The sequence below is a fragment of the Myotis myotis genome, unplaced genomic scaffold (assembly GCF_014108235.1).
Source record: "Myotis myotis isolate mMyoMyo1 unplaced genomic scaffold, mMyoMyo1.p scaffold_m19_p_6, whole genome shotgun sequence".
In the NCBI taxonomy this organism is placed as follows: Eukaryota; Metazoa; Chordata; class Mammalia; order Chiroptera; family Vespertilionidae; genus Myotis; species Myotis myotis.
Window position 1 is genome coordinate 84,522,255 of NW_023416368.1, and position 10,801 is coordinate 84,533,055.

Here is a 10,801-nt window from a genome sequence, read left to right on the forward strand (position 1 = left end):
TACAGAGCATCTGAAATCCTTTATTGGAAGATCACTGTTCACCACAGAGGAGACTCGACAGCTGACAGTGGAAACTGACTGAGCAGGACCCTCGGCTGGGGACCCTCCCCCGCTCCTGCGGATAGGCTTAACCACCTCTGCTCCTTCCTGCACCCCAGGGCCTTTGGCATAATGCTGATGGGGGAGCTCAGGCAGTGAAGGCCCTTGACTCAAAGCAAGACTTGGATGAGTGCGGGGGGTAGGGCATGGGCAGGTCTCCCAGGCTGGAGGGTGGGGGGAAGTGAAGGAAGCCAGGAGCTAGGGCAATGGCATCTATTTTCATTTTCTGAAAAGGGGGGCCCGGAAGCCTGCAGGCAGGCGGGCGGCAGCTGGGCGGGTCACGCGCTGACATCCTTCTCCCCCGGCTTGACATCTTCCAGCAAAGGGTCCCCGGGCCCCGCCTCCTCTCCCTCCTTGGCCTCACTGGACTTGGAGTTGGGGACCCAGAGGCCTGAATCGATGCAGCGCTGCATGTGGTACTTTGCATCCTGTGGGGAGAAAGACAGACAGGTGAGGCCAAGCTGCCACCTCCAGGAGGAGCACCTGTCTCCTGCACATCCTAAAGCCTGCTTACTGCTCACTCTAGAGCAGAGCTATCCAAAAGGGCTGTCTGCAGTGATGGAAAGGAGCCATAATCTGTGCTGTTCCAACATGGTGGCCACCAGCCATATGTGGCTATCAAGTAAGTCAAATGTGGCTAGTGCAGCCCGGCTCAGTGGTTAGGTGTTGACCTATGAAACAGGAGGTCATGGTTCGATTCCCAGTCAGGGCACATGCCCAGGTTGTGGGCTCCATCCCCAATACAGGGCATGCAGGAGGCAGCCGATAAATGATTCTCTCTCATCATTGATGTTTCTATCCCTCTCTCCCTTCCTCTCTTAAATCAATAAAATTTTTTTAAAAAGCCCTAACTGGTTTGGCTCAGTGGATAGAGCGTCGGCCTGCGGACTCAAGGGTCCCGGGTTCGATTCCGGCCAAGGGCATGCACCTTGGTTGCGGGCACATACCCAGTAGGGAGTGTGCAGGAGGGAGGTGATCGATGTTTCTCTCTCATCAATGTTTCTAACTCTCTATCCCTCTCCCTTCCTCTCTGTGAAAAATCAATAAAATATATTAAAAAAAAAAAAAAAAAGAGCATGACCTCTGTGTACCGAAGACAGGCAGTGAACCTCAAGCCGGAGTTTGAAGATCTAGAAACCCCAGCACAGATCCTCTGAATGGACCCAATTTACATATGAGGAAACCAGTATGGCCCACCATTAAGCCAGTTGTCAGAAATGGGGCCAAACCAAGCTCTATTAGGACTCATCTCTCAGCACTGCTACTGCTCCTCCTAACAACGACAGCCGAGGTTTACCGGCATCTACCATGTGCCCAGCCTTCCCATGCATTTGGCCAGTTAATATCAAAAGAGAATCTGTGGCCCTAGCTGGTTTGGCTCAGTGGCTAGAGCGTTAGCCTATGGACTGAAGGGTACCGGGTTCGATTCCGGTCAAGGGCACAAGCCAGGGTTGTGGGCTCAAACCCCAGTGGGGGGTGTGCAGGAGGTGGCCAATGAGTGATTCTCTCTCATCATTGATGTTTCTTTCTCTCTCTGTCCCTTCCTCTCTGAAATAGATAAAAATATATATATTTTTTAAAAAAGAGAGAGAATCTATGGTTTGATGGGGTATCTGACGCTGGGGAGGAACCCCCTCCTTGGGCCACCTTGAATCACTGGCCAGCTGGGGTCAATGGGGTGTCCTGGCTGTGCTCACAAACAGCCCACAGTCAAGTGATACTCAGTCTGGATGCCGAGGACACAGTAGGTGCCTGTGGTCCAAAAGCCTGGCTGCCTCATGTGCTGGCCACAGTGACCCAGCCTCCCGTATTCCTCCCAGAAGCCCAGGAGACCCTTCTATCCGAAACATGGAGAGCTGGGGGCAGGGGAGCTGAGGGACACACTGCTGGCCTGCCACTCAGCCTGGCTAATGGGTGGGCTGGGGATGCAGTTACTTACACTGGGGTCCATCTTGCTAATGGCGTCTTGGAGCATCTGCACGTCCTTCACATCGAAGCATTTCTGGAGTTCCTGTGGAGGCAGAGGGGCTGAGGTCAGGGCTTGGGCCCCTGGGACTCCGCAAGTCCTGCCTGCCTGGGGCTGGGGCTCCGCACCTCAGGGAGAGACTCGTAGACTTCCACGGGGTCCAGGCCACCGGGGCCAAGCCGCTTCTTGCGTTCCTCCTCCTCGTACTCCTTCATGGCCTTCTCGATGCGCAGCTTGGCGCGGCCCCGCACGCGCTCCTTGAAGGCCTCCAGCTCATCGTTGAAACCCTCCATGTACTGGCGGTCGGCTGTCTGTGGGGAGCAGGAGGCAAGAGGGGTTTGCCAGGCAGGACTGAGGGATCCAAGACCCTCCTGCTGCCAGTCCTCAGAGACACCCTGGGGCTGAGCCTCTTCTCTATTCCATCTAGTCTCCGCCTCTAAGCTCAGACTGTACCACCTACACAGGCAGACCTCGAAGGTGCTGCGGGTCGGTTCCAGACCACCGCAATCAAGTAAACATCGCAATAAAGCAAGTCACACGAGTATCCGGTTCCTCAGTGCACATCAAAGTTATGTTTACAATATACTGTGGACTAAGTATGCAATAGCATTATGTCTAGAAAATGTACCTACCTTAATTAAAAGATACTTTATTGCTAAAAAATGCTAACCATCATCTGAGCCTTCAGCGAGTCGTAATCTTTTTGCTGGTCTTGCCCTAGTAACATCAAAGATCACTGATCACAGATCACCATAATGAATATAGTAATAACGAAAAAGTCTGAAAATATTACCAAAATGTGACACAGAGACATGAAAAATGGTGCCGATAGACTTTAGCACAGGGTTGTCAAAAACCTTCAATTTGTAAAAACACACAACACCTGCGAAGTTCAATAAGGTGAAGTGCAATCAAACGAAGTGTGCCTGTATGCTAATGCCACCTGCCTGCACGCCCCCTGCACCACAGACCCCCTCAGCCACTCCTTCACGTCCTCCTGTGGGGATTTTCGTAGACACCTCCAACTCAACACCGCCACACCTGAGCTCTGGATCTCACGGCCCCAACCCCAAATCTGCCTTGCCCTCAAGCTCCCCAGCTCAGCACACGGAGCTTTGTTCTTTCAGGTGTTCAAGGTAAGAAACCTGGAGGTGTCCTTGACTCTGTCCCTCACCCTCTTTCAAAATCTGTCTGGAAGCCAACACATTCTCACCTCCTCCATGGCTCAGCCCTCTCCTGATGTATAAGGTTCTAATCATAGAGGCCTGGGCCCCAGTGGACATGTGTTTGCCTCCCACCATCGACCGTAGGCTGGTTCCCTGAGGACCACCCCAACCTTGCCTCAGCTGCTCAGGGCCCGTACCTTGATCTTAGTGAAGAACTGCCGGAAGCAGGCACGGGGGTCCACCTTCAGGCTCTTGGCCAGCTCCAGGATGAACTGCATGACAATGGTCTGGTGCGCCACCTGCTCCATGAGTGCACATTTCTGCCCAAGGAGAACCAGCACAGTGTCACCAAGTGGCAGCCTAAGGGTAGAGCCTTTCCCCAGCCCAGGGCCTGCTCCACTCACCTCCTCCACCTCTAGGTCAATGCACCAGATGACCAGGTAGTTGGCTGTCTCCTCGCACACCAGGTGGGCGTTGTCTGACAGGTACTTCTGACTGTCATCCCAGCGGTGGAGCATGCCTACGACAAGGTGTTGACAGGGTGCTGGAAGGACCCAGAGGCAGGGCCAGCCCCTGTCACACGCAACCCCTCAGGCCCCCACTGCTACAGCCCTGCACCCAACTCACCAAAGTGCTTTATCTGTTTCTCATACTTCTCCACAAAGGTCTTGTGTTTCTGTTCTCTCACCTCTTCCGAGTCCTCCTCCACCTGTTCGGGCTTGGTATTGACCATGCTCTGTGGTGGGGGGAGAGGGAGCGGGCTGGGGTGAGGCCTCGGAGCGCCTCGAACACGGCCGGTTGGGCCGTGGCCACCGTGCCCATCCCATCCACGGTGGAGGCAGGGATGGCGCCATGAGCATCAATGTGGCAGGAGCACGAGCATGGCACCTGTGGCCTCGGACGAGGGCCTTGGGGCCGATCAGAAGGGGACCAGTAGGGTGCTCCATCCACTTGGCATCCCTGTTCCCCCCGCTGCCCCCATCCATCTCTCCCTTAACCTGTGCAGCCCTCAACCCCCAACCTCCAATGGCCACGGAGCCCATCCAGGGGTGCGAGGACCCCGCCAGCCCCCGCAGACCTTGCTGAAGCCGTCCTTGCTGAGCGTGTCCACGTTCCAGGGCATGCTCTTCTCCTTCTTGCGCATCTCCTCCAGCTTCTGCTCCCAGCTCCGCTCCTCCTTGCGCAGCTGCTGAGCCTCGGCCTGCAGCCGCTCCAGCTCCGCCCTGCTGCCCTCACCCTCAGCCACCTCCAGCTCCTTCAGCTTCCGCTGGCACTCCACCACCTTGCGCTTGCACTCGCGGCAGCTCCTGTCCAGCTCCTCTTTCTCCTTCTGGAACTGTTCCATGCGCTCCACCCGGGCCTGTGCGCAGGGATGGCCCATCACTCTGGGGAACAGCCTGTCCCTTGACCCTGGCCCCATCCCAGCCAAGGGCTTCCAGGATATACCTGGGGTGGTCACAAGGAATGACTGCACCAACGTGCGTCCTGGGTGCCCAGCTTCTACCCTCACCCCGAGATACCTGCACACACTTGAGTCAGGACAGGTCCCTCCTCCGCTCAGAACTCCTCATGGCTCCCACCTCACTCACAGCAAAAGCCCAAGTCCTCCCCATAGTCCCCAAGGCCCTGCTACCTCCATGCCTTCACCTCCTCCAACTCCCCTGCCCAGAGCCACCTGGCTGCCTCAACCTTTCCTGAATGCACTCCCACCTCAGAGGCTTTGCACTGGCTGTTCCCTCGGCCTGGAAGGCTCTGTGCCCGGGTCCACCCCCCCCCAGGTTACTCTCTCGCATCCCTAGCATCTTGGCTCACATGCTGACTTATAGATAACGCCTTCCCCGAGCACCTTACTGAAGAGCAGGACCTCCCCTCACTCCTGTCCTCCATTATCTTCCTCCTCAGCACATGTCACCTGCTAACATCCAGCGACAATTATTTACCATGTTTTGGGCACTGTCCCTCTCCAAGGATACTGGCTCCCCAGAAGTGGGGATACATCTGTTTACTGGGTCACACACACACTGGCACATAGCAGGGGCGCAGGAATTGCTTGCTGGATGAGTCAGGACACCCCCTACCCTGGCTGGTGTAGCTCAGTGGATAGAGTGTCGGCCCAAAGGACAAAGGGTCTCGGGTTTGATTCCCAGTCAAGGCCATGTACCTAGGTTGCAGGTTCAATCTCTAGTCCCGGTCTGGGTGCGTGCAGGAGACAACCAATCGATGTGTCTCTCTCACATCGATGTTTCTCTCTACCCCCTAACCCCCTCCTCCCGCTCTCTCTAAAAATCAATGGAAAAAATATCCTTGGGTGAGGATTAACAAAACAAAAAAAATGAAATAAAATAAAAAGACACCCCTCACCAAGGTCATAGGCTCCCCTTCTCCCTCAGAGTCTCTCTCTGCAACACCAGAGCACCATCCTCTGCCCAGCAACCCTCTCAATCCACCTCTGCCTGGGTGTCCCGTAGGCATCTCCAACTCCATGTCCAAAACCGAACCCACCACTGTACCCCCCAAAACCCAGTCTCCTGCCATGTCCTCCCTCAGTGAAGCCACCCCTACCCCACCTCCTGCCCCCGCTGAGGCCTGCTCACTGATCCTGCCCTGCCCTCCTACTTTGGCACCAAGTCCTGACGGTTTTCCACTATTAAATGATTCTCTAATTCATTCCACTGCAAGTCTTTGAGCCTGGATCACTGCCAAGGCCCACTCAGCTGTCTCCAGGACAGCATGCCCTCCTGGGCCCCAGCTTCGTGCCCAGTAGCCTCCTGGGTGTTACACCCCAAATGTCCACTTCCACTGTGCCCTAAGCTCAGTGATGGTGCCCATCTCACCGTCCCCCTCGCTCAGTCCCCCTATTCAGACCCCCATCATATTGCTCAGCCCTGTCTGCTCTACAGCCCTGCTGGGCTCCACACCATCTTCCCTGGCTCCTGGCTGTGCCCATTCAATCCAGAGCCATTGACAAAATCCCAAGAGATGTCATTGCCTTCAGTTGCTGCTCTCTCAAATCCAGGCTCAGCAGCTGACAGAGAGTCTTTGGAACATATACATCTTTTCCCTCTACTCCATCCTAGTGTGTGGGTTCAGATGGGACCCTCTGACCCTGCCCCCAGTGCCAACTGGGCACTAAGGCCCTGTGTAGGGCTGGGTCCTGCCCTCCTCTGCCAACTCTGGGTCCCAGGCAGATGTTGGCCCGCGTGGTTCCCCGAATACACCAGTTCTCCTGCCTCTTAGCTTCTGCACATGCTGTTCCTTCCACTTGGAATTCTCTTCCTCTTACTCCATTTGATTTGCCAAGTCTCAGTTTCAATAGAGCTTTCCCCAGTGTCCTCCTAAGCGTCACTGCGTCCCCAAAGCCCCTCTGTGATCATCAGATAATGTGAGAAGATGCTGGAGGGCAGCCTCAGGCCCCAGAGCTGGGGTCACATTCCATGGTCACGGTGTATTGCCTGGGGGTCCCCGGGCCGATCCCCTAACCGCTCAGAATCTGTTTCCTCATCTGTCAAATGCAGACACCACCACCACACTCATGGGACTGCACTAGGAGGAGCAAAGAAGGTTATAAATTAAAGCAGACGGTCCAGGCACGGGCGCCCAGCCAGCACCATCCCCACACTGGTTCCTGTCATTACTGTCTGGCCAAGGGGGCAATCGCTCTCTCTGGGGAACATTTTAGGGCTCAAACAAGGAAATGCACTTTGGGTGCTCAGTTTTACTTCTGCCCCTGAGTTAGGGCTCACTGACTGGGAATGGTTGTTACTGCATCATCACAGCACCCAGCTCCACCACTTACTGGTGACGTGTCCTTGGCCAAGTCCCTTACCCTGCTCCCTGCCTTGGTTTTCCCCTCTGTGAAATGAGGCCTCACAGGGTTGCTGTGAGGACTAAATATGATTCCATGGCAACTGCTTGCAACACAGCACTCAGTATCTTACTGTTATCATCACTGTCATAACCACCACCACCAGACTGGTCTGTTAACTTGCTTTTATGCCTTATTTCGGGCTTCTGTCCAGGTTCAAGCATAGGGCCAGGCATACAGTGGGTGAGAATCGAGAGACCTGGGCCTCTACAGGACTGGCGCTCCCCTGGATTGACACACCGGTCCTGAGCCTCACTTTCCCCCACGTGGATAGGGATCGAGAAGGCCCTTGCCTCATGGAGGGATAAAAAAACAACACAGGCCTGGCCTCTGCAACCTCCCTTTCTCCACAAGGGCCTGTGCCACCCTGGAACCTTCTTGCTGACTTGTGAAGGGCTCTCTCTCAGGCGGGCATCACGGCTGGCCTTGGGTGGCAGCAGAAACCTACCACCCTGCTGGGCAGCCACCAAGCTTTCCCCAGTGTCCTTTGAGTGGCCGCCAGAGAGGCCAAAGCTAAATAAAGGCCTCCCAGAACTGGCAGGGGTGGCTGCCCGGCAGGCCTGGCTTTCCACCTCCATGAGGGGCTGGGCAGGGCAGAAGCCACAGCAGTGGGTGGGGCTGCCCTCCTGCCTTCCAGAGAGGGAAACCAAGGCTCATGGCATCTTAATGTGGCACAACTCACTGGAAGGAGCCGCAGGAAACCAGTGGTGGCTGTTCGAGCAAGGAAGCCTCACCTGTCCCCTTCTGGAATCTTTGGAGGTTTTTTAGTTTTTGTTTTTTACCATGAGAGCGAGTTACCTAAATAATAAGGATGAAAGTAGTGGCTAAAGTTTAAAAAGAGCTATTACATGCCAGGTGCTGTCCCAAAAGCATTACATCCATTAAGTAAATAAAGCAACCCTCATAACAACCCTATGGGGTGGATACTATTAATAGTCCCAACTGGGGAAACTGAGGCACCAAGAGATCAAACCCTTGGCTGGAGGCCATGCAGCAAGTTAGTGATCCAGGAGCCAAGATTTGAACCCAGGTGGGGAAGTCCGTGTTCAGAAGCTCACCAGGTGCCCTGACCAGTTTGGCTCAGTGGATAGAGCGTCAGCCTGCAGACTGAAAGGTCCCAGGTTCGATTCCGGTCAAGGGCATGTACCTTGGTTGCGGGTATATCCCCAGTGGGAGGTGTGCAGGAGGCAGCTGATCCATGTTTCTCTCTCATCGATGTTTCTAACTCTCTATCCCTCTCCCTTACTCTCTGTAAAAAAATCAATAAAATATATTAAAAAAAAAAAAAAAAAAAGAAGCTCACCAGGCTACCATTCTACCAATCCCACCTCTCCTCCCAGGGCCTGAGCCAAGTTCTTTTCAGATCTAATCTCATTTCAACTGACTGGGATAGAACCCAAGCTTGCCCAGTGCAGGAGACACTGAGGCCCCCTGTCTCCACCACAGCCTCAGGGCTCTTGCGGCAGGACAGGAAAAGGTTCTGTGGGAGGAGGGGGGACGGGTGGGGAGGCAGAGGGCGTGGCGGGAGGAAGCCGCTACAGGATAGAGGGTCCTCCCACCAGCAGGACCAAAGCGGTCTCCATAAAGCAGTACAGATTAACCTCTTTGTGTGACAGAAACTCGAGTTCCCAAGTTTATTGTCTTTAGAGCTCTGTGGGTGTCTTAAATATGTCAAAATAATAAATGTTACACACAACAGGAAATGGAAGTGCTAGAACTTTCTTACACTCCGGGACAGGGGTGGGGAACCTTTTTTCTGCCAAGGGCCATTTGGATATTTATAACATCAGTCGAGGGGCATTCAAAATTATCAACTTAAAAATTAGCCTGCTATATTTGGTCAAACATTTAATTAACTCACCCCTAATGCCTTGGCAGGGCCAGACCAAATGATTTCACGGACCTTATATGGCCCATAAGCCAGGCGTTCCCCACCCCTGCTCCCTAGCGGCTTGCCCAGCAGATACACCGTAAGAGCCTGCTGCTTTAAGGAATGGGCTGAAAATGGGACGGGGGCCAGATGTAGGAACTAATAATGCCTTGGCAGGATGGGAAGGGGCCTTCTAGGAGTTTCTGGATAAGTGATTGGGAGTTGCCATAAGGGAGGGTGGGGTGAAGCATTCCTAACTGGAAGGTTCTGACAGATACACACCCTCAGTTTAAAAGTATAACAGGCACAGGCATGTGGATACAGCAGCTCTGATATGGGGGAGCAGGAGGTTAGAACATTAGGTCTTTTATTTTTAAATATGTTTTCATTGTTTCAGAGAGGAAGGGAGAGGGAGAGAGAGAAACATCAATGATGAGAGAGAATCATCGATGGGCTGCTCCCCACTGGGAATTGAGCCCGCAACCCAGGCATGTGCCCCTGACCAGAATCGAACCTGAGACTCTCCAGTCTACAGGCCAATGCTCTATCCACTGAGCCACCAGCTAGGGCTAGAACATTAGGTCTTATGAGAGCTATTCTATTGGTCTGTGAGCACTGTTGGACAGGGAGAGAGGCAGGGTACTCTCAGACTTGGGATTCTGGGATCTGGATTTAGGGGCAAATAGATAAAAGGGGCAGTGAATTTGGAATCAGGCTGGGAGAGGGTTCCTGGTGAGAGTAGAGACAATTTGGGTGTCTGACAGCAGCAGACCAGGCTGGGGTTAGGAGGAAGACAGGATGGGTTTGGATGAGGTGTTCCAATGCTGGCAGAGGTGCTACAGGAAGCTGGTCTTGGGGTGTGGGTGGTGCCTGGGTCTGCAATGCCAAGTAAGCAGCAGGGGCTCTGGCTGGGAGGGAAGCTACTAACGTAGGGTTTCCTGAAGTTGTGGGGTATGGGGTCTACAGTAGGTGAGACTAAAGGCAAGCAGACAGAATTGGAGGCTCCATCAGGGTAGAGCTGGTAATTTGGTCTGGAGGGGACCCGGGTTCCCAAACTCCAGTCTTAGATGGGACTGAGGACCCCGGTAGGGCACAGGACTGAATGATAGGGAAGGGGCCCTGGGTGTGGGTTGGCGTCCAGGCCAGGAACAGAAATCCAGGGGAAGCAGAGTTCCTTGTTCTATTTGGAGGCGTGGGATCTCTGGATCTGAATGGGAATCATCCTCAAACCCAGGGAGTCATATCGCAGAATAGATTCATTCAAGGATTAGGGACTCTAGGAACTGGGGAGGGGAGGGGCGAATGGGATATCCAAGATCAGAAGTGGGTCCTCGAATAGGATCAGGGTCCAGACTCTGTGGCAGAGTTCTGGGTATAAGTCGAAGGTCCCAGACAGGGCTAGGGGGCACCCCCAAAGCTTGTCTTGGGAGTCTAGACTACGAGGAAGGTGCCCTAGGGGTCCCGGCAGTTCTGGGGTCACGGAGTTGAGTCCCAGAAGATATTAAAAGCCCAGACTGTGCGGTGGGATCCCAGGTGTCAATGGCGGGGCCCCGGAGGTATAGGGGATCAGAACTCTGGAGCGGAGTCCCGGGAGGGGGGAAGGTGCTGGGCACGCGCGCTCTACCTGGTGCCGCCAGCGGAAGAGACTGGCCGTGTCGATGTTGGGGTGCGTCTCATCTTCATCGTCAGACACCTCGATGTGGTCCCACACGCTGTAGTCCACCATCTTGAGCTGTGGCCCAGCCAGCTCGGTTCCGAAGGGGCACTGGCGGTGGCGGCAGCGACAGCGACAGCACTGGAACTTGGGTGCGCGGAGCCCCGCCCCTTCCGCTTCC

At 54.5% G+C, this 10,801-nt stretch overlaps 1 protein-coding gene across 1 annotated transcript; it reads right to left on the bottom strand.

Moving 5' to 3' along the window:
- CDC37 (cell division cycle 37, HSP90 cochaperone) lies at positions 1-10,801 on the bottom strand. Its single transcript, XM_036314468.1, has 8 exons — positions 10,591-10,801; positions 4,310-4,591; positions 3,859-3,967; positions 3,636-3,751; positions 3,429-3,551; positions 2,194-2,376; positions 2,039-2,110; positions 1-527 (listed from the first exon to the last, which is right to left on the bottom strand). The coding sequence occupies exons 1-8, from the start codon at positions 10,690-10,692 to the stop codon at positions 378-380; spliced, it is 1,137 nt and encodes a 378-aa protein (XP_036170361.1). The 5' UTR covers positions 10,693-10,801; the 3' UTR covers positions 1-377.

Bases quoted from the DNA above. Each gene is read 5' to 3' on its own strand.
- CDC37 (XM_036314468.1), bottom strand. From the start codon at position 10,692: ATGGTGGACTACAGCGTGTGGGACCACATCGAGGTGTCTGACGATGAA. The intron at 3,968-4,309 runs GTCTGCGGGGGC...CCCCCACCACAG, and splicing joins GCAAGGACGGCTTCAGCAAG to AGCATGGTCAATACCAAGCC. The intron at 3,552-3,635 runs GTGAGTGGAGCA...CTCCTTGGGCAG, and splicing joins TTGACCTAGAGGTGGAGGAG to AAATGTGCACTCATGGAGCA.